This window comes from Lissotriton helveticus, chromosome 1_1 (genome assembly GCF_964261635.1).
Source record: "Lissotriton helveticus chromosome 1_1, aLisHel1.1, whole genome shotgun sequence".
Lineage (NCBI taxonomy): Eukaryota > Metazoa > Chordata > Amphibia > Caudata > Salamandridae > Lissotriton > Lissotriton helveticus.
In genome coordinates, this window is record NC_136057.1 from 675,175,480 (window position 1) to 675,199,282 (window position 23,803).

General features: G+C 42.2%; 1 protein-coding gene across 1 annotated transcript in view; it reads right to left on the bottom strand.

The window, feature by feature from the left end:
* Nucleotides 1-23,803, bottom strand: part of ELAPOR2 (endosome-lysosome associated apoptosis and autophagy regulator family member 2) — a 550,871-nt gene that overhangs the window by 220,572 nt on the left and 306,496 nt on the right. The window contains exon 7 of the mRNA XM_078674189.1: nucleotides 4,419-4,571. Within this exon, the coding sequence (XP_078530315.1) occupies nucleotides 4,419-4,571 (153 nt within the window). The remainder of the gene's footprint in view (nucleotides 1-4,418; nucleotides 4,572-23,803) is intronic.

The window sequence follows — 23,803 nt, forward strand, 5'->3', positions numbered from 1 at the left end:
GAGCACAGAGAGACATCACTTGTGAAAAGGGCTCCTTCATTTGGATATCAAGCGCAACCCTTGTGATTGCACTTAGGTCATTCCCATCACAGTGCACTATCCTCAAGTCTGGGTGCTCACAATCCAAAATGCTCTCAACCATTGGTAACAACTGATGCTACTTCATACCTCTATGGCCAACACAAGTGATGTTCAAGTTTTAAAATCCAAGGTTCTTGTCAATACCACAAATAATGGCATACGCTCTAGCCCAATGGAAGAAACTGTGCCCCAAAAGCCAGAGGTGAACCAAGTCACAATATGTAGACGTCAGTCACAAGAGAAGTGCTCAGAAGAATGAATAAGCTTCGGAAGAAATATGGACGTACCAGAGAAGAGAAAAAATGGGAGGGAGGTAAAAATATAAATGTAATTGATCGATTTTTGGCAGTTAGAAACGTAGATTAGGTTGTGACCAACTGCTCTTTGTATGGTGAAGAGTCACTTGTTAGACAAGAGGAGCTTTTCTATTGGGTGATTTTCAAATTGTGCTATGATCCAGATGGAGTTTCGTGAGAGTCATTAATAAGCTTCTACAGGTGAATCTTTGTGTGGGGACATCGTACAGTCCCACAGAACTCTCAAAATAGTCACATGGAAATTTACAGAGTGAACCTGTCATGTGGTATTTGCGCAATCTCACGCACTTGATTTTACAGGGAGAGAAAAGGGTGTGTATTGCTACAGTACAAGTACTATTAACAGGTTAAAAAAAACAAAGAAAAAGCAGAAAAGCAGAGGTTGTGAATGTTATTAATTAAGCTAAAATAAAGGCTTAGAAAGACTGATAAAGGAGATTATGGTACATGTAGTACATGCACTCTGGAACAGACATTTGTTGTGTGAAGAATGCAAGAGTGAGGTTATATTACGGTTGACATTCCCTCTACAAAATTCAAAAAAGCTACAATATGATTGTTTGCAAGGTTTGAGGGTATCTGTCGCATAAATTCAGACACGTGTGATTGCTCTTGGTGATTTGGAACGGAAGGAAGTGCAATCTCTTTGACATGTGCTCAGAAGAGGTCATTTGGTTTTTGAGTAAAGGAGAGTGGTGTATTCAGCTACATTCTACATACAGATTCATTTGTAGGTAAATAAAATATACTGTAATTAAAGTATGAAGTCGGTTACTAATATTTAAATAATATATTTAGAAACCAGTTTCAATATGTTTCTTCATTATAAGAGTAATAATAAGGATGTTTAAAATGCCAAATATAAATGAACAGTGCTTGTGCTGAAACTTAACTAATCCTAGCTTTAATATGTTGCCGAGTTCATAGGTGGCAATGCAGAAACATTTGTTTTGAGCTATAGGTGTCTCTCAGAGATGGTTGATGCATGTTCCAACTATTGTCCTTACTATATATAATTTTGGACAGAGGATCTCCTAAACATAGTCAGGAAAACTTGTGCACTAATATAAAAGGTGTTTGAAGGGGAGAGACTTTGTTGATGATGATTAGAGAACCTAGGTATGGGTTAGTAGAGAAGTGTCACCTAGGAGGATATATGGTCATAAACATTCATTATTCACCCTATGTACAGTACTATGATAAGAACATCATGTATGAAATTGTGATGTAGAGTTTGTATACTCTGTTATAATGGGAATAACAGGTCATAGTGGTTCTGTTATACAACCTACATAGAGTTTTACATTGTAATGATGTGTTCGTGTTGCAACTGTTTTTTCAAACTTCATTATTAACCGTGGTTTCTGAAAGTAAGGTGTGTGGCGAGAGCTTACTTGTTCAGCAACAGTTTTTAGGCATATACAGGGGAATGTTTTCACACTTGAGAGGATGCGCTAATTGAATTGAATCATAAATGCAGCTCACTCAAAGAAAATATGTTTGTATAAGGAATGAGAACCTTACTAAACTGTATAACACTCAGATATCACCCTGTACAGAGGTGTTAGAGGTGTTTTGTGAAAAGTGTATAGTGACAAACTAAGGCATTCATGCCATGCCCCCTTTTCTGGCTCTTGTGATTGTCTCACAACAGATTTGAAAACAGGGAAAAAATGGAAATATAGTACAAACAACATAGATTATAAAAGTAGAGGAAGGCTCTGAAAAGAGACGTTTTTGTTAACAGTTTTCAACAACTATAAAAAAAAATGATTTCAAACTTTTTTCATTTTCACATTTTTAATTATTTTTAAAAGGGTACGACAAAAACATACCTTTTGAAGTGTTCAACACCAACAACATCTCCTTAAAACCAAAAAGTAGAAACACTTACAAAAAAATGTTGGAAACAAAACAGCCTGTGAGGGCACTTGTGCTCTTGGAAAAGCTTCTCCTGAGCAGACCTGATTCTCTCTAATCAAAAAAGTATATGCTTACACAAGCAGCACAATAGAGCTTTATTAAAAAAGAAGGGTTATTGTCCGCTTGTGCATTTAGAACTTGCACAGGCATAGTACCACCTGGAGCAAATGATGTTGAAGCCCCTGTACAGTAGTCTAGCTCCACAGTACGAGCCAACTCTGCCCATGAAAGCCTTTGCAAATGCTTAGACTTCAGTTGGCTCCACATCCCTGTGGCACTCATGATATTTGTTTTATTTCTGCTCCCCAGGCTGAAGTCTTTGCTGGAAGGTTTACAGGAAACGTACTTCACAGAAACTTTCTTTGTGCCTGACCTCATTTCAAAGAATTGCCACACCAAGGATTCCTTGGGTGGCTGACATGGCTTAGCTGGAACAGGATAGGAGAGAAATCCAAATATGTCCACTCTCACCAAAATCCAATAGTGAAATAAAGCAAAAAGGATGGAATCTTCTTGTTCTAAATAAAGACATCCATATGAACCAATCAGAATCCTTCCTTAGGGTGTACTCCCTCTCACGAGAGTAATGACACCACAAAAAAAGATTACCGGTGACATGTCTTGATATCAGAGTTAAAACAATTGAGCAAATAAACAATTTCTATTGAATATTTATCTGTTTAATACACACATTTTATAAAGATTTTGCATACTGTGAACCAGACCCTTTTATCTTACAAAAAATGTGTTTTTTTTAATAAAATGATGTCTGAACACAACAGATATTATAAAGTCATTCTACAATACATACATTCACAAAAATAATTACTTTACAAATAAAACCTAGAAATTCACCAAAAAAAAACAAATGTTAAAGTAACATTATAGCAAGATGAATTTCTCAGTGACAACTTTAACGTTTTAAACTAAATACAACAAAGAAATTCAGCAGTTATAGTTAGTAACACTAACTATAAGTTGCACCCCCACCATGCACTGCTTATGACTACATATTATATCACTCATGACATGTTATATGACATCACTGATGGCATCTCAAATGACATGAAAAGTGTGTGTAACGAGGTGGGCTACTTATAATAATTTGGAGGTAGTGGATAAATTGTAAATGAAAGTCATAACTATAACTTTAGGATGTTTAAAGTTTGTGTATATATTTATTTATATTTTAGCTTACCTTTAATATACAAGGTATTGAATGGTAAAAGATTTGCGGTAAAGGCATGCGTTTTTATGTCATACAACCCTATCCTTCATGTTAAGACAGCAGGTTGGTTCAAATTACCCCTATACAGCGGAATTTCCTACGATTTGTCTGTGAGAGCTGTGACATACTCCTTTCTTACTCCTGAAATTAAAACTGAACAAAAGTTGCACTTACTCATGGAAAAAACCTATATGAATTGAACAGGGAGTCCTCATTATGAGTGGGCCACTATAATCCCCATCATTTGCCCACCCCAGAAATACCTTTTACAGGGCCCTGGGTAAATCTACGGTGGGACAATACCAGGGATTACATGTTTGTGGGCAGTAATGTGTGATAATCTGTGTTCTTTCACTGATTCCTGCATGTTTTCCCTTGGAGTTTCACATGGATTTTAGCAGCAGAAATTTCCCTGTGTAAAACAAAATGTATAATTCTTAAGGAGATGGTAACTCTTATTTCCGTTTCTGGGCTCTTTAGAATTTACAGGCCACCAGTAATGAGGACATAAATCTTTCAAATTTCACTTGCAACCCCATTTCCAGAACTTGGATGAAGACAAACTGACTAATTGGATCATTTCTCTCTCAAACAATAGGATTTTAATTTCCTGTTAATATGACTTCAATTACCTTGCTTAACCACACTGTATTCATATCAATAACCATCACATTTTTGGATTTTTTAAAAACAATTTCGCAAACAATAACGTTAGATGCAATTCTGCTTCCTAGAAATAATACCTTCGTGCTATCAATCATCTGTCAGTGCAGTGCATCGATAATTCGAAAACATACTGTCGATTTAGGTTGTTTTTTGAATGACATTAGTGGTGATAATAACTTTATTTTATTTTTTTTAAAGCATACCTGCGTACTCTTTTACTTCATCGCACTTGGAACACTCTTTAGCTCCTTTGTCGGAAAAAGTATTTCTGGGACATATTTTACATCCGGGTGAACCTGGTTGTTCAGAGTATGTGCCAGGTTTACAAGGAAAACACTCCGATGTGAAGGAAACTCCTGTAAAATAAACACAGACCCAATGTAACAATTTCTAATGAACAACATGAACTGTTTGCACATGTGAACTGCAGCAAGATGCAGATATACTAGGGCACGAGCATGAGGTGGACCGAGTCTCCCTCCTGTCGTTTTTTTATAGAGGGGCAGGCTCTTCATGCCCAGTTCAAGGACAGGATAATCAAGCTAATGGGCAGAGCGGAGCACGGAGCCTGCTTTGGCCCCAAGACAAGAAGCGTGCCGAGCCTTCACTATATTCGACACAGCAAACACGTCAAGTAATATTATGAAAAATACTTCCAAAATTTTAAAAAGGTTATTCTTAGATTTGGAAGTGAGCGAGCGCCATAATATGTTGAAATTTGTAGGGGTGCATTATAATCATTCGTAGTCAGCACCCAGATATTTAAAGGAAGTTTTACTAATGTAGTTTAGAATTGTAACGTTTGTGCCAGGGATCAGTGCAATAAGTAATGGAGTGTTTATTAATCATAGACAAATTAGTGCCTTAACAATATTAGAAGTTTGCATAACGTAGGAAATGTAGTCACAAGTGAAATGTCGCCTTAATTGTAATCTGCCTTAGTAGAAAATACATATGCTTATTAATGAGTGAATTAACCTAGGGTTTTAATATGAAAAGATGCATTGCTCGCATTGAAAATGGAATTGATGTTTAGAACGGTGAAATGTAATGTTGATTGTGAACTGAAGGCAGAGTAGGGTGTAGGAAGGAGCATCTTGGAACGAGCTCGGTAGTTAGGGACTACTTATGGAAAAGGGAATGTACTTCTTAGGAAGTCTTCACTGCTGACACCTTTGTTCTTGCCTGGGTACAATGCTAAGTAGGGATGTCACCTTAGAGTTAGTGTAGGGACAGCCTAACCAGAATTTCTTTTCCTTTTGTAAATGCATTCTCGGACTCAAGTTGGGATTGTAATTCTTTGCCTAATGATCCTTGAATTGATTTTGCTTTTCATCTTGAGTCGTCTGAGACTCCTGCGTAGGATCATGTATGTATTAGTTCCGGTTTATTTCCTGAATCTTTTGCTGAGATGTTTGTACATCCAATTATTAGTGGCTATGTAATAAATCCTTAAAAATTCCACTTCGTAATCAGTGGTCCTTCGAGTTATGTTAAATTCGGATGGCAATGTTGTTTAATGATATGGTAACAAAGATCTTCCCTCCACGCTTTTAAGACAGGGAAAAAGGTTCTGTCGACCTGACCTGGGATTCTAGAATTCGGTAAGAAAATCTAGATGAGAATCTCAGCTTCCCCAGAAGCTTATTTAATGTAGCACATTATATGATATCACTGCATTGAATCACATTTATTTAAAGTGAAGTTTTTAAATATGAACTTTGAAACATCTATTAACAATCAAAAAACCAAACCCGCGAGATAGGTCAGTTGTCATGTGTCCCTCATATATGGTCAAAATTGTTGAACTAAATGCAGCAACATCATCATCCATTTTTAAGGTGCTCTGAAATATATCAATCAACGCAAATGAGACACTGGTGAAGTCACTTTGCTTCACTCGATCACACAATTTGGTGTAGTGGGGTAGGCGGGATATGAAGACAGGCACCCTGGTTCACAGTATGCAACTTTGATACTGCAATGATATTATCTTCTCGGTCTCGTTTAACACCAAAGGACAGTGATTTTGTTGACTTCTGTCAAGAACTAAGGAACCCACTATGTTTCTACGGGTCCTCTGTGGGGCGCACTGATGTGCAGAGCTCAGCTGCAGAGTTTCATGTACATGAGTTTATACTAGTGAAGAAAGTTCATGAGGGAAAACACTGTTTTGAATATTATGTTTGCAGTCACCAGTCCCGTGCATAGTAGAATTTGTATTTTGCATACTTGTATTAAGCAGGGAAATGGAAAATGTGTGGAATGCCTGTATGGCTTTTATTTTGATAAGTCAGTCACCGTGGTCAAAGGTCATGCCAGAGCCAGACATTTGACACGGTCTTTGCTCAATTTTTGCTTGACTCACCCTGCAGTACCCTTCACAAAGGCTGTACGTATAACAGATAGATGAGAAGCAGTCATATTAGTCGCAGACCATAACTGTGTTTATTGATGGACACACTAACAACATTCCCTTTCCAACTATGGGTATTGTAAGTCAGAAAACCATTGCATCTCACAAGAGTGAGGTAGGTTTACTCTATTTAAAGGTAGCACTCTATGCCGGATAAGGGTGAGCTTTGAGGTTTAACATCTCCAACCTTGGACTGAAAAACAAAATCAAAGATGGCACGAAGAAGGCTTTGGGTTTCTTTAGAAGGGACAGACTTCCAAGTGGCATGTATTCCTAGATAGTCAATTTCTCTATTGAGTTCAGATGTGCTTGATAGGTCAGTTGAATATAGGAGAAGAGAAACCGCCAATCTGAAATTCTTTGTGCAACTCTACTGTGTGAGTATCTTTGGTCTCCCCATAAATACTAAATACATAGTAGCACAATCATCCCCTCATAGACAGTACAGTGTGTTTTCCATTGCTCTCACTCCGTGTGCTTTTTAGCAACTTGTATATGCTCAACATTCTCCTGTATGTCCCCTGGCATCCCATTCTACATGCCCTCTGATCTCCATGTGTGTTCTTTGAATTCTGAACCACCTCTTTTGTAGTCTCAGTTCAGACAGTTCTTGTTGTTTATTTTACACATTATATAAAATACTCCACAGAGTAATACGTTTTGCACTTACCACTTAGCGCTGTCTCACACACAGTGTCCGGCCGATTTTAGGGCTGAGACACTGGGGACTCGGGCGGAGTGTTAGCGGCGGCCATCTTGGGTGAGTCATCACCATAAAAGCATACGGTCATGGTTCCGCGCAGCGGACGCGATCAGCGGTCGCGCCGGATTAGCGCCGGAGTTATGCCAGAGTTCAGCCCGTCTGCGCCCGTCCGCGCTGAGGACGGGCTGCACTCCGGATTCCCTGCCCCTCTGCATCGGGTTCTATACTCTTATACTCTAGAGGATATGCAGTCTTGGAAACCGACAGACGCTATATACCATCATAGGTATACACCCGAGGAAGTACTGGTTATGGCCCCACATATCAAACATACCCTTAGTCCTGACCTACTCCCCATGGACATCTATTCACCGGTCAATTCATGCCCTATGCCTAAAAAGACTCGTGAGGAGAAAGGATATCTTATCAATGCTCGTTCCATAATTAAAAACAACGTCGCCTTTCATGATTTTGTGGTGGCTAGAAGGCCTGACTGGGTTTTTGTTACGGAAACTTGGGCCTCAGAGACCTCAGGACACGACCTTCTCATGGCCATCCCAGAGGGTTATTCATTACACAGATATGATAGAGTTAAGCGAAGGGGAGGTGGTCTAGCAATTCTCTATCAGTCACATATTATCTGCCGTATTAATGCCCTGACGGCCCCATCCGACCCCTACCAGGACCTACATTTCTTTATTTCCTCATCTCCCTCTGCGTCTTTTGTTGACCTTCTTGTATATAGACCTCCTGGACCAAGATCCAAATTTAGCTGCGACCTGTTTAGAATCTTGGAGCCATATGTTGGAAATCCCCATTTTACTATTTTAGGTGACTTAAATTTCCACCTGGATGACTCTACATCTAAAGACACCTCCACCTTGGTCGATCCCCTTGAAGCTTGTGGCTTTTCCCAACTGGTAATAGGCCCAACTCATCAGGCAGGCCATACACTTGATGGAGTCTTCTCTAATGACCCCAGGATTAGAACTGGCACCCCTGAACCGTTGGTATGGTCAGACCATCTGGCCGTACCTATAGTGTTGACCCTTCCTTGCCTAGATCCATCTATGAAGGGTCTGACTCAAGTAGAGGGCAAAAGGAACTATAAAAATATTACCAACGACTCTCTGGCCCCACTTATCAGGTCGGCCCCCATGCCCTCAGACCCAGAGAAGGCAGCACATAACCTTGCTAACACCATCGTTGAGGCTATAGACACCTTAGCTCCACTCACACGCCGATATTCAGCGAGGCGTAAGCCCTCCGCCCCCTGGTTCACCGAACCCCTTAGGAAGATGAGACAGGGGTGCAGGAGACAGGAGAGAAAATGGAGGAAATCTTGGGACATTGTGGACAGAGAGCTTCACAAACGCCTGCTAGGGGAATATAAGGCTATGGTCATCAAGACTAAACAACAATACTTTTCTAACCTTACTACCTCCCTCACCTCATCAAAAGAGCTGTTTAAAATAGTGGACTCTCTCTGTTCACTGCAAGTCCAAGACCCAGTCACGGGATCCCAGGAGTTCTGCGACAAGATTTCAACCTTTTTTCATACTAAAATCGAGGAAATTGTTACCCAGTTGGAATCGCAGAAACAAACTCTAGGAAATCTTACTATCCAGGCTCTTACCAACTCTGAAGCTTGGCTTAAAGATCCTACCATGACTCTGTCTAATTTTCCGGTGATCACCCTTGACATCCTCGATTCCCTGTTAAATAGGATTAAATCCTCCTCCCCTCTGGACCCCTGTCCCCTTAGAATAATGAAGGAGTGTAGGGACACACTTCTTCCTCCATTGTTGGAGGTAATGAATAGTGCCCTGCTTCATGGGGTCTATCCATCAGCCTGGAAGAAAGCGATTGTTAAACCATTATTAAAGAAACCCTCCCTAGATCCCACCATCTTAAAAAACTTTCGACCTATATCTTTACTCCCTGCGCCCGCCAAAATGTTAGAGATCCACCTGAACTTACACCTGTCTGCTTTCCTCGACTCCTCTGGGTTCTTAGATCAGACCCAGCATGGGTTTAGGAAGTTGCATAGTACAGAGTCTGCTCTTACCATGGTAACAAATCACATTAGAGTGAAAGTGGATCAGGGACTGACAACGCTGCTGGTATTACTCGATCTGACCGCAGCATTTGACACCCTATCTCCCACACTTTTAACATCTCGTTTGAGGGAGATAGGAGTGGAGGGGCCCGCTTTGAGCCTTCTGTCCTTCTTTTTAGATGTTAGAGAACAGAGGGTCAAATTCGGAGATTACCTCTCCCCTGCCACTTCATTGCAATGGGGGGTTCCACAAGGGTCGGCTTTAAGCCCTACCCTATTTAACATTTATGTGGCCTCACTTGCAAGACTAGTAAAAGCACATGGTATGGAAGTAGTGTCATACGCAGACGACACTCAGGTTATGGTGTCACTGACCCAACCTGCCAGCAACACCGCATCCAGATTCAGCAGTTGTATGCAATCAGTCTCTGACTGGATGATACTCAACTCCTTGAGACTGAATGGCGAAAAGACGGAGGTGCTGATATTTGGAAGGGACCATGATGTATGGTCAAATGAATGGTGGCCGCCCTCCCTGGGAACCTGCCCTGTCCCCTCATTTTCAGCCAGAAATTTAGGGGTCATTTTTGATACCTCGCTGGCAATGACCCTTCAGGTCAATAGAACGGTGGCTACCTGCTGGGGAATCATCAAAATTCTACGAAGAATAGCGCACTACCTCTCTCCCCAGGCTAGAAAACAGACAGTAGTTGCGCTGATCGGGGCAAGATTGGATTACTGCAACTCTCTTTATGCGGAGATTAACAAGGGACTGATTCAGCGCCTCCAAATAGTACAGAACGCGGCCGCAAGATTTGTACTAGACATTCCCCGCTCTTCCTCTGCGACACTAGCCAGAAAGAGTGGTAGGTAATAATGGGGTGAACCCTTACCTCATCGACCTGGGTCAGTATAGAGTTATAAAAAAGGTGGTCGATTACAAAACATATTCAATTATAAATTCCATTACTCAACTATAAAGGTACACACACAAGTCAAGTATCATTTAGACTGAATTTAATTCAGCTTCATGCAATGATTTCCTGTAGTCTCACAAGTATTATATTTCATATTCATACAATACATGGCAATTTTGTACAGTTTTAGAAACAGTGCTCGGTGATTGTCAGAGGAGAAAGGGGGGTTTTCAGTAGGGTAGGGTGTGGTTGGAAAAGAATGAGGGACAGAGAAAAGGAATTGTGTCCTGTAAACAATTCTGTCTCATTCAGAGAACATTTCTAGTCCATAATAGATCAAAGTCGTTCCCTAAAAAACACTATACACGGGGGCCGTGTATGGCAAATTTCAATATGGCGTGTATGTGTTGGTGGTGTTGTCGACGTTTCGACCCCCAAGGTAAGGGCGGGTAAATCCTCAGTTTGGGGTCTTCTTCAGGACAATAAAAACAGTGACATTGAGCACATGTACAGGCGTTTGGGTGATGTCCCTTCTGAGTTAAGACTCGCGCCCGTTGGATTATTTGGGTTCTTCAATCATTCGAGGCCATAAGTCAATGAGAGGCGTCCCAGATGACGGGGTATTGGAATTTGAAAAACCATCCGATTCTATCAATAAGTGGGTGTGGCAAGCGTCCTACATCCACCGGAAGATTCAATCAAGGTGTAGGAGTCTTACACCATCTGTGTTACTGCTGACTTGCGTGTTACTCTGGACACGCAAGTCAGCAGTAACACAGATGGTGTAAGACTCCTACACCTTGATTGAATCTTCCGGTGGATGTAGGACGCTTGCCACACCCACTTATTGATAGAATCGGATGGTTTTTCAAATTCCAATACCCCGTCATCTGGGACGCCTCTCATTGACTTATGGCCTCTAATGATTGAAGAACCCAAATAATCCAACGGGCGCGAGTCTTAACTCAGAAGGGACATCACCCAAACGCCTGTACATGTGCTCAATGTCACTGTTTTTATTGTCCTGAAGAAGACCCCAAACTGAGGATTTACCCGCCCTTACCTTGGGGGTCGAAACGTCGACAACACCACCAACACATACACGCCATATTGAAATTTGCCATACACGGCCCCCGTGTATAGTGTTTTTTAGGGAACGACTTTGATCTATTATGGACTAGAAATGTTCTCTGAATGAGACAGAATTGTTTACAGGACACAATTCCTTTTCTCTGTCCCTCATTCTTTTCCAACCACACCCTACCCTACTGAAAACCCCCCTTTCTCCTCTGACAATCACCGAGCACTGTTTCTAAAACTGTACAAAATTGCCATGTATTGTATGAATATGAAATATAATACTTGTGAGACTACAGGAAATCATTGCATGAAGCTGAATTAAATTCAGTCTAAATGATACTTGACTTGTGTGTGTACCTTTATAGTTGAGTAATGGAATTTATAATTGAATATGTTTTGTAATCGACCACCTTTTTTATAACACTAGCCAGAAAGAGCCTTCACTGGCTTCCCATAGAGCATCGTATCTCTTTCAAGATTATCTGTCTTGTGCACAGGGCTTTGAAAGCGGGAACATCTGACGGGCTGGGATCTCTCCTCCTTGGCTATACCCCTAGTAGATGTCTACGCTCATCACAACACAATCTGTTGGTGATCCCTCGGACTAAGAAGTCCAGATGGGGTGGAAGAGCATTCTCCACAGTGGCCCCGCGCCTCTGGAATGCACTTCCACTGGAACTGAAGTCCCTAACCTCTATGCCCATTTTTAAAAAGGCCCTAAAAACATGGTGCTTCAAGAAAGCCTACCAGTAATCCATTTCTCTGGACATGAAAAATATATAATTTTCTGGTTAGGCGCCTTGATGCCCGATGGGCTGAGTCAGCGCGTTATAAATTTGTTTCATTTCATTTCATTTCAGAGCCAATCCTTGCTCAATATCAGGTGGTTTTCGTGTCAACCTCAGTTGCCTTGCTCTTATTGGTGGCTTTTCTCCCTTTCTGTGTTTGACATGTCCATGTTATTTTTATGGTTTCACAGTCTGTAGATTCTTCATTTGTCCAACAAAGCATTTGTCCCCAAAGTGATGTAAAAGGGCTTCTTATCGCTTGCTTTAATTTATTTTATGGGGTTTTTTTTACTGGAAATTGCACCAAGCCTACAAGAAGTGTTTACGCAAAAAGTTGAAAGAGCAAATTGGCCTTCAGTTTACATTAGGCAGGGAAGGAAGAAGCCCTTTAACCCTAGACAGCTGAGGAGCTCTCAATGAGAGGCATCTGTTTCTGCTGGTCAGAGTCAAGGTGTTGCTATTAGCAACTGTTAGGCTGTATAGGTAGTGGCTACAGTTCAAGAAATTCCTTGGTGCTCATCGGCAGCTTGGGGATGGAGGAAGGGAGCACGGCAGAGCAACAGAACAGTAACACCAAGACGTCTGCACCTCTTTTACAAATCAGCCATGCCCAAGACTACTACACCGACCCCAGACAACAGCAAGCCCCATGCCTCAGTCTCTCTTCTATCTGCACATGGGGGTAGACACTGCACATGGACAATATTGGTATATGAGCAGGTAAAACATAATTTGCAAGGCCAACCAGTACCACATGTCTACATACCAGTGAGACAGATTGGAATTCCAATGCATGTTGCTCTCTGAATCTGATCTGCTGCTCTCTCTCTGATCTCTTCTCTGTGTTAGTTGATACCACTTCTATATGGTCTCTCACTCAATCTTTTGAGGCCCTTCTTCGCCATGCTTCAACCTCCCAGCTGCTCTCCTTGTAATCTATCTGTGGATTCTTTCTGCACCCCTTTTCTCACTTTTCTGACTCATTTTCTTTGAAGTCCTCAGGAACCCTTCTTGTGTTTACCTTGAGGTCCTAGCCACTTACCAACTACTAACATATGCTTTAAACACCCATTTCTTTTTACAAACTATTTATAGTTCCCTGTCTGTATTTGATCCAAGCTGTGAGCTTCCCCTTTCATGTAATTTTTTTAGCTCTACCCAACAAGCCCAAGGCCCCACATGGTTTTAATAGCGCTCCTTTTGTTCCTTGAAATGATCAATACGAGTTGGCATTTATTTAGCTTCATCCAGGTCTCGGTGCTCCCACTACGTTTCATGTGCACCATGTTTGGCTTGTGAGTCTGGGAACTGGTGTTGCAGCTCATGCCATACTGCCTCCTTTCTCTCCAGGGATGGAGCTCATCTGCCAAACTTCTCTCCACTTAAAAATTGGTAGGCTCGAGTTGGCTGGTACAGGGATATTAAATTCTCAGCAGCTTCATCTTCACACTATTCTGCACGCTTTCGAGTGATTCTTTCTTGTTACCACACATGTACATTTCAATTCTTTCCTTTTCATCATCACAAACTTGCAGGTATTTGCGACTGTTTTCATTTTTAGCTTTCACCTGCACAGCGCTTGCTCTGTACTTGAGAAATCTATTGTTTTTAATATACACTTAAAAGGCTTTTAATTGGGTCCTTTGCATGCTACTTACTTTTCCTCCATTTCTATTGATTGTAGCATATTTCCTGCATTTACCAATGCTGGTTTCTCATCTGCTTCTCTTATCAGTTTCCCGTCACCGAAATACTGTGAACATCAGTTTTGTTTGAACTATTCTTTCATACAGTTTTGCTTCTTTTCGCTTTTTACTCTTGCAGCATATGTATAACAATTTATCACCAGGGAGATTAAGTGATTTGCATGGTATCACAGGATGTTGCTGCCGCAGAGACTCAAACTGTGATCCCCAGCTCTCGAGTCAGCAGCCCTGGATGTTGTGCCACATCCTCTCCACTCCCATGTTATTTGGCAGGGAGCTCTTTCCTTCTCCCAGACGATAATTGATAGAAACGGTACTTTATTCACCACATAGGCGAAACCGATGCATTGCCAATGCTTGTTCAGCATGCATCCTTGCGTTTTCTTCTAACTTTTCCACACCAACATTGTGAAGTTTTCTACCATTGCATCCAACTCATGTGCACTGGCATTTTTGCTGTATAACCCTTTGGCTTCTGTTGAATTTGCTTCACACCCCAGATTTTTTTTCTGTTGGCTCCTGCCCATTACACAGTCTTGCCCACTCCTCTTGGCATGCCTGACTCTCATTTTGTTTTGTGTTTTACTGCAGGAGCTTATTTTCATTTGATTTCCTCTGGTGCGCTTAGACACATCTGCTGAGGTGTAGGCATTGGCACTCGCCTTCACTTATGAGCGAGAGTAGTCTTTCCTCTTCTCTCCGTGGTGGTCTTGGGTGACTGTTCCTCAAGTCTACTTTATCTGCTCTATTGAAGGAAAAACAACAGAATTCTGGAAGACTCTCCACCATTCCTCACACCAACAACAAACACCACCACCTTTGGTTCTTTTTCCGTCTGAGTACTATATTTTTATTACACTACGCCCAACAGATCAATCTCGACTTCCATTTATAGCACACTATTAGTGAATAAAATGCCATTATTCGATACAAGTGTTATAAAAATTAAGGGTGGAGCCATGATGCCCACAAGGGCGAGACACACCTTTGTTCTTTGGTGATCAGATTCCCTGAAACATTTTATTGGATCTCTGGCCAGAAAACAACTTGTTGTAAGTTAACAGTTGTGTGCTGAATTTTATTGTAACAACTTTATTATACAGTTAGTGTCACTGGATGGGTTGAAAAATAATACTGAATCAAATGTCAGAAAACTATCAATGTAGGTGAAGATTTTCTGGACAGGTTTGTTGTAGTCTGGCATTAGATATCAGAAATTAAAAATTAAATATTAGATTTAGCTCAGTAGATATTCCATACATAAAATTTAAAGATGTATACAACTGGTCAGATAGGATACTGCAAAATATAAAGTGGTAGGTTTGAGACTTGACAACCATATTGCAAAATTTGAATATCTCTTTTTCACATTATTGACTAAAATACAAAATAATCCATAAATACTGATATCTCTTCTCCGTTCATCTCTTTTCACAAATGTACTTTGAAATATAGATGATGTGTGAATCAGAATAGGTTGCTGAAGGATAGTCTATCTTCGCTTTCCATACATTTCTTTTCCGAGACCCACTGCATGACCGAAAGGTTTGTAGGCTAAAGACAGGAGTATAAATAGTAGAAACATGATGATATAGGTTTTCTAACCACATGCTGACAGCCAAACCTGTAGTATTGTGAGAGTTAGCAATGACTGAACCCATTTGCATCCTGATGCATTCTGGAGAACTGTGACTTAAGTCTTAAAACATAGTGAAGTGAATGCACGTTTAGAATGTTGAGCTTGTGGTTACACTCAGACAAATAAAGATGTGTAATGCCAAGCTCCATGTGTGTTGCAGTCAATGGCAGGTGACCAAGCTGGGGAGCACGCTACAACTGACAACGAGATGAGGGATAAGTTACTCAAAGATCGACAGTGAAATTCCACTCCACTCACGGAGTATGCAGAGGTTTTCCCACTCTGCGCTTCACGTACCCTGCAGAGATTTTTTTCCTCGCTTGCCAACGTTTGGAAAATCTTACTCCAGACCACCTCCCTGCGAGATTTCTCAATTCCGGCGATCGCGGATGACCACAACCGTGCAACAACTTGCGTTGAGAAACCTTCCATTTGCGTTGAGGAAGCTTCCGCTCGAGCAGAACATCTGCTCGAGAGGAAGAAAGAAGTACCACCCACTTGCACTGCGCATAGTGCCGTTTGCGCTAAAAATCAGTGAGAATGGCGTGACCTAATGCATTCCGCCACTTGTGGAACTCAGCGCGGCTGACTTTTTGGTCACTTTGCGTAGATCTGCTAGCAGAACTCCATGAAATCTGCCCAGGCCTAGTCATTATACCACAACATTGGGTAAAGTAACCCGAGACGGAGTGCCCCCGGTTCTGCTTTCAGAACCGTACATACAAATAGTGGTCACCACCAAAACTACAGGGTGGAGGCTCAGAACAACTCCAATGGTCTCCCGGAAAGTGAAGGGCTCCACTGAGGACCATGAAAGAGGCCACATTTCCCATAATCATCAAGGATGACCCAGAAGCCAGGACAGCACAGGGCCTTAGAGATGGCATGAAGGAAGTGGGTCCTAGCGGACAGGGTCGGAGAGAACTCCTCTCTCAGTATCAGCCAATAACAAACGGGTATAATTCCGCTGCCTTCCTGAAACCACTACCTCCAATCGATATAACCAAAATGCAGAATATTTAGGACAGATGGACTGCTTGGATAAAGACATTTAATGATTTAATTGATGTGCTAGAGAAACAGATAACAAGACGATTATCAAATACCTTAACAATCTTGCTGGTGAAGGTGTAAAAGAAGTTATAAAGAAAATTCAGCGAGCTGAAGAAATCACATAGCAACAAATCAAAGAAGCCTTGAATCTCAAGTTCAATTCATTTTCAAATGTAGATTACGAAAGGTACATTTTCAGTCAAGAATGACAAAAAGTTGCTGAAACCATCAACAAATTTGGTGGGAGATTGGATACACTCCTCAAACACTGCTTGTTCAATGAATTTAATGATGAGGAAGTTATAAGTCTCAGAGTTATTGACGGATATGTGTCAGATTCATTCGGATGACGAATGCTGACAGAAACTCTTAGTCTGGAGCAAGCTCTCATGGCTGCTAGTGCTGAAAAGCGTGCCGATTCACAAGCTGCTGACATGGAGGCCGGAGGTGCCCAGATGGAGTCAGTCATGAAAATTAAAAGTAAGCAAAAACACAAGGCAGAACGACAGAGTGATGTCTATGCAGAAAAAGAAGTTGGGTTTCAGGTATGGATTTTCATTTACACACAAAGGTAAATGTCCCACCATTGGACAGATTTGAAAAGGCTGTGGGAAGGAGAACCATTCTGTAATAGTTTGTAAGGTGAAGGAAAAAATAAGTACATCACAGTGAGAAGACAAAATGGCCACCTGAAGTATAATATCAAGTGAAAGTGAAGAAGATGGTTGTGCAATGTTGATGTTTACCTCAGAAAAATGTGTGCATGTTGAACTTGCAGCATGTGAAGACAAACGCAGGTCAAAGAAAAGTCGACATGAAAAAGCAACAAAGTCATTCAAACATTGTCCGAACATTACACTAAAAGTAAACGGTTGCTCAATACCTTTTATTATTGAAAGTGGTGCTTCGATAAACATTATGCCTGAGGAAAAATACAATGAATTATCTGCATTGGTCCAACTTATGCCATCGAAAACTAAACTGTATACATTGGCTGCATCGAAGCCATTAAAATGTCAAGGTTAATTTGTAGCAACGATGAAACACACAAAAAGAAAAGTACAAGCACCCATTCATGTACTTCAAGGTACATCGTCAAGTGCCTGTTTACTGAGCTTCAGCACAGCTGCTGATATGGAGCTGATATCAGTGAAGTATACATGAATGCTCACCATGAAATAATAAGCCAGTTCCCTTTGTTGATTCATGAGTTTGGAAAACTCAAGACTATGAAAGTACAATTACACATAAATGTCTTCCATCCTGTTGCTCAAAGACACAAGCAAATTGCATTTCATTTACAGGAAGCAGTTGAAAAAGAACTTGAATCATTACGGAAACATGATATCATTGACCGTTCCATTGGTCCAATGCCATGGTAGTACCCAAAAAGGACTGTGAAAGATCTGTGTTGACATGTGTCAAGTGAACAAGGCAATTGAAGATGACGACATCCAGGTCCACACACTGCAGACATGCTAACAAAATTGAATGGTGCCAAGGTCTTCTCTCACCTTGATTTGAATAAAGGATATCATCCGATAGAACTTGAGGAGAATTGCTAGTACATTACAACCGTTTCTACACAGTGGTCTGTTTCGATATAACAGAATGCGTTTTGATGCGTCATCAGCTGCAAAGTTTTTTCAAGATGTAATTCGACGTATCATACAGCTTTCAAATATAGCAATTACATTGTTTTTCTGAGCTACACAGAAGGAGTATGTTAAAGCTCTTGTGCAAGTGTGTCATTTACCTGTTGATGCAGGTTTAACTGGAATATTGAGAATTGTGAGTTCTATAAGACAAAGCAAAGATTCTTTGGCCATATCCTTTCTGATGGGGGTATGACACCTGATCCAGCTAAAGTGCAAGCGTTGTCAACTGCCAGTCCCCGATAAGATGTTTCCATGTTACGTTCATTCCTTGGAATGGCCAGCTACTGTTCTAGATACATACAAGATTTTGTCACAATAAGTGCTCCATTAAGAGGCTTGACGAAAAGATTTGTTTAATTTCATTGGTCATATGAATGCAAAAAGCTTCAAGAAAAGCACTAGTGAAATGTTACACTTTGATCCAAAGCTTCATACGGAGGTTGCTGTTGAGCTAGCCCAATCGGGTCAGATGTAATCCTTGTACAGCACAGTAGACATCCAAATGCTTGAAGACAAATTGTGGCATATGCAAACACTATTTAGTCCCAAACTGAACATGCTTATTCACAGCCTGAAAAAGAAAGTTTAGTGATGGTGTGAGTGTGTTAACATTTTGACTTTCTTTTATGAAAAGTCTTCAACACTTGTGACAGATCATCAAGCATTATTAACTATCTTTGCCAATCCAAAAGCCAAGATGCCTCCCGGCATTGAATGTCGGGGTCTATTATTACAAGAATGCAACTACAAAATTGTGCACCATCCAGGGAAAGATCAAAAACCCTACCGACTACTTCTCAAAAGTGCATCTACTGTGTCATGGTACCCTTTCCAAGGCGGCTGAAGCCTACATGAAGTTTATTATGAAATCAAATACACCAGCTACCATTTCATTGGAACACATTGTCACTTCCATGAGTTAAGATAGTGTCATGTTAAAACTAAAAGACATTATGATGCATCAGTCTTTTAACCAGCACCCTCGACCTTTTACCAGTGACAGTGAATACCAAATGTTTAAAAAAGTCAAAGACAAACTGTCTGTTACTCAAGAAGGCATTATTCTGAAAGGTTTGAGAACTGTTATTTAAGACAGTTTGCAACCACAGATATTTGAAGTGGCACATGAAGGACATTGTGGACTCATTGTCACAAAACAAGCTCTCTCCGAGACAGAGTCTGGTTCCTCATCTCAATGAGAAAGTTAAAAGAGAATTGAAGGCCTGACATCTATGCAGGGCCTTTCATTGAAAACAACTCAACACAGCTTAAACATGTCAGAGTTGCCAAATTATGTATGGGAAAGAATTTCAGTTGACTTCTCGTGCTCTCCACAATGGACATGACCTGATGGTGATTGTCGATGAATACTCCAGTTTTCCATTGATAGATCTCTCATCTATCACTCAAGAAAGAGTCATCAAGAGATTAGACTGCATCTTTGCGATGTGGGGTATTCCTGCAATTTCTTTTTTTTTAATCAGTCTTTTTATTAAACAGTTGCTCAGTATACATCAATGTTTACAAAATGAATCAGTGTGGAGAAAATCAAACCAGGGCAGTGTCAGATAGCGATGAAATCAACAGATGCATCACGTATATAGCAATGCAGGCATAGTGGAACGTAAAGAAATACAATGCAAGCCAAAACGGTCTTCCTCCCGTAGAAACCCTGACAATTCCTATGGGTTCCCTGTATTGGCTCCATTAGCCCCAGATCTTCTCGTACTTTCAAGGGCAGCCTTGACTCTAGTAGATCTCCCGCTCTGCTAGCTGACACCAGTCTAGTTTGTTCTTCCCGTCCCAGATGACCGGGGTCCACTCGCCCCCCATGTTTTTACAATGGTGTACTTGGCCACCCCTGCCACCAACATCAACCTGGGCCACATTTCTTCTCCTGTTATGCACAACACCAGCAATCTAGTCTCAAGGGGAACTGCAAGTCCTGTAACCGCGGCCATTAGCTGTGTGACTTACCTCCAATACAGTTGGATCACTGGCCAGTCCCAAACGATATGGAAGAATGAGTGCAGAAGGCAGAGTTGTAGCGACCCAGGTGGTGCATCATGGATATGGAGTAGTAGGATCTGTGCAGTATGAATAGTTGTATGAGGCAGAGACAAGCCCATATGGGCTTTGGAGGGCCTCTGCTCTGTCATCATTTTCGATGAGTCCTATGTCTCCCTCCCAAGCTTCCGGTAGTGAACGGAGCAGATTGGAGGAGTTGCTCAATATTTTTTCTGTAAACTAAGGAGACTGACATAACCAGGATTGGGTCCTGTAACAAGCGGTATTCCATGGGTGAGGAGTCCCTCAGGTATGTGGCACTACAGTGTATGTCTCAGTTGTAGGTATCTGTAGCACTTCCTGGCCCCCATGTTGTATTCGGTTTGGAGGTCTTCCAAAGATAGTGCACCCCCCCTTTAAAACATCTACAAGGCAGTCAATTCCTATCAGTCCCATCGAAGGCGGCCCCGTAATTTCTTTACCTCCCCAAGTTGCTCGCTGTCCCACAGTGGAGTTGTGGCAGTCAATTTAACTTTCCCGCTCAGATGCCTGTTGGCTTAATGCCATGTACTTGCGATCATCTGAGTGTGGCTCGGTAATGAGCTTGTCCGATTTTTGTCGTATAGGATGGAAGGATATCCCTGGTCGCTCAACGCCTCACGATTGACCATGTAGGCTGGTTCCTCCATGTCTCCAAATACCCATTTGTTAATTGTTATCAGTTTGGCAGCCCATTAGTAAGCATGGATGCAGGGGCAGCCAGTCCTTCTTTGAACACCCCCGCTGTAGCTTCCCGAGGGAGATCCACAAACTACCTCAATCTCAGAGGAGCTAGCGCAATTCGCTATTGGTTTTATTGAAAAAGTTCTGCAACACCCTATAGGGGGTGTTCTGGAGGGCGTACAGCATGTGGGGGATGGTTGTCATATTAAAAAGCACAGCCCTGCCCATCAAAGAGATTCAAAGCACCCTCCAGTGTGCCCTATCCTCCCTAAAGTGCTTGAGCGGTGCAAACAGGTTCCGACGTATGAATTCCTTGACATCCCCGGTCACAAAAATACCCAGGTACCGAAAACCCTGTATTACCACTGGAGCCAGGCATGTTGATGGAAGAGCTGGGCAGCCCCCTGTCAGTAGAAAAATGAGGGACTTGTCCCAAAGAATTTGTAAGCCCGAATAACCCTGTCCACCGAGTGGCGAGGCAGCGTGACATAGCAAGATGTCATCGGCATATAGGTCGATCCTTTCCTTTCATGCGTTGTTCATTCATTCTCACTTCCAGGGAAAGCACTAAGACCTCCTCCGTTGCTGGAGCTGACATCATGTGCAGAACCCCATATAGACGCCTTATATTATGTTGGGTGCCCCTGTGAGGCATGCACCCAGATTGGTACGGAGGTTATGACCCTCACTTGTCCGTTGGCCAAAGCCTTGGCCAGTACCTACGCCTTCAGGTTAAGTAATGATATGGGCCTATACGAGTTACAGGTCATGGGGAAATGTCCTTGTTGAGGAGAACTGCAATTGTGATTGATTCTTCACCGTTTGAAACATGTTGAGCATGTGGTGCACAACTTTATTTGCCGTGCATTCAAACAATTCTACAGGCAGTCCGTTAGGTCCCGATGCCTTCTGAGACTGCTCCCTCAATTTCCCCCCCTGTCAAGTCCTGTTCCAGTGCCTCCCTGTCTCCCGGGGATAGGACTCAGAGTGTTTGGCTTCCTTGTCAGGCGCCGGGACGCTCCTTCGCTGGAGCAGCTGTGCGCATAATAAATGCCAGTAACATAACATAACATAAGTTTCTTCAGGAGGTCCGCACGCTTGTGTCGAGACCTAGAGGTCCCGGAGGAGTACATATTTTTATAATACTTTGTGAAGGCTTCTACTATTTTGGCCCCGGTGATCCTGAAATTCGATGGCCCATGTTCTGTCTATGTCTCTCTTATCCAGCCACGTTATGACCTTACTAGCTTTATCGCCGATATCATATAACCGTCTCCGAGTGGCCAAGGTGTGCGCCTGTGATCAATAATTTTCCACTGTTTTATTCGGTGGGGATGGACATGTCTAGCGTCCGGCACATCCCCCTTTGTTACTCCTGTTCTATGGATGTGATCTCTTGCTACAGCCTTATGCCCTGAGCAGTCTGGTCCTTCATCTTAATTCCACTAAGGGCCAATGTGTGTCCACACAGCACTGTTTTAAAAGCCTCCCACAAAGTGCAGGCTGAGTCTACTGACCCTGCATTTACCTGGAAGTGTTGATCGTTCCAATCATTTATCTGGTCTTGGTATTTCCAGTCTTTTAAATGCCAAGATGCTATTCTGGGTGGCAATACTGTCTCCCTGACTGGACCCGACAGGGAGACCATCACTATGGAATGGTCAGAAATGCTGTGTGCCAGATGCACTATATTATTGAAGCGGCTCACGCTTTTGTAGTGGGTACAAATCTAATACAGTCGGGAAAGTATTTTGTGTCTGGGCGACAGGTGGATGAACTGATTCACATTCGGGTGATGTACCCGCCAAAGGTCTACCAATTCGATGGCATCCACAAAGGATTGGAGCTGGCTCCCGCCCTGTGCACCCCACCGATCCAGCCACCTGTCCTGCTCTGGTGCCATCACATCATTCATTTTGCCCCCCCATAATTGAAGTGCCTGTCGGCATGTCCAAAAGAAAAGTGTCAAGTTCTAAGAGAGTGTCCCCCTGCAGTTTGGGCAGTGCATAAACAGAACACAGGCTGAGAGTGTCCCTCCCAAATGCCTGTTTGCAGCACAATTCTACCTAGTAATTTGTGTCACATCTGACCAGGTGTGTATGGTGCAGAAGATTTCAGGAGAATGCCTGTGCCCCTGGAACCAGTGGTGAAGCCTACGTGCACTATCAGGGTGTAGCCCCAACGGTACAGGGCCTTGCTATGATGATGTGTTAAATGGGACTCTTGTAAGAGGACAAGGTCTGGGGCATGTTGTCGGATAAATTGCAGTACTAGGTTCATTTAATCTTGGAGCCCAGACCGTTCATGTTCCATAACAGGATCTTCAAATCTGTGCGAGCCTGTCTCTCCAGGTATGTGGTGTTGCAGGGCCTTCCTGCCGAGTATGTGGACATGAACATCACCCTCCATCCTCTCCATGGTCGGATCACCTCCCCCCATCTCGCCAAGTGACCACAAATATACTTGATGTACTGTGGAAAACCTTGAATGCAAAACAATAACATGATGTTCCAATGAACTCCCAAATACCTGCTCTCCTGCACCTTGGGTTGAAAAATGCCCACCACCCCAATTCGCAGACGGCCTGTCACTCTAAACTGAACAACAAACCTTTCAAGGGTTGGCTGCTCTACCAATACATTATCAACTGCTGAAGGCCGTCATAAACCCTTTGTAGGAGCAACTGCACTGTCCTTTCATATGTATCACTCATAAATCGTTCATGCATAGTCCCTCTGCACCTATGTGCCGACGCCAGTGCATGAAAGTATCACTGTACTCCCCTGAAACACAACTCAACAAGCTAGAAAGTGGATCTGCACCCTGTGCCATCAGTGCA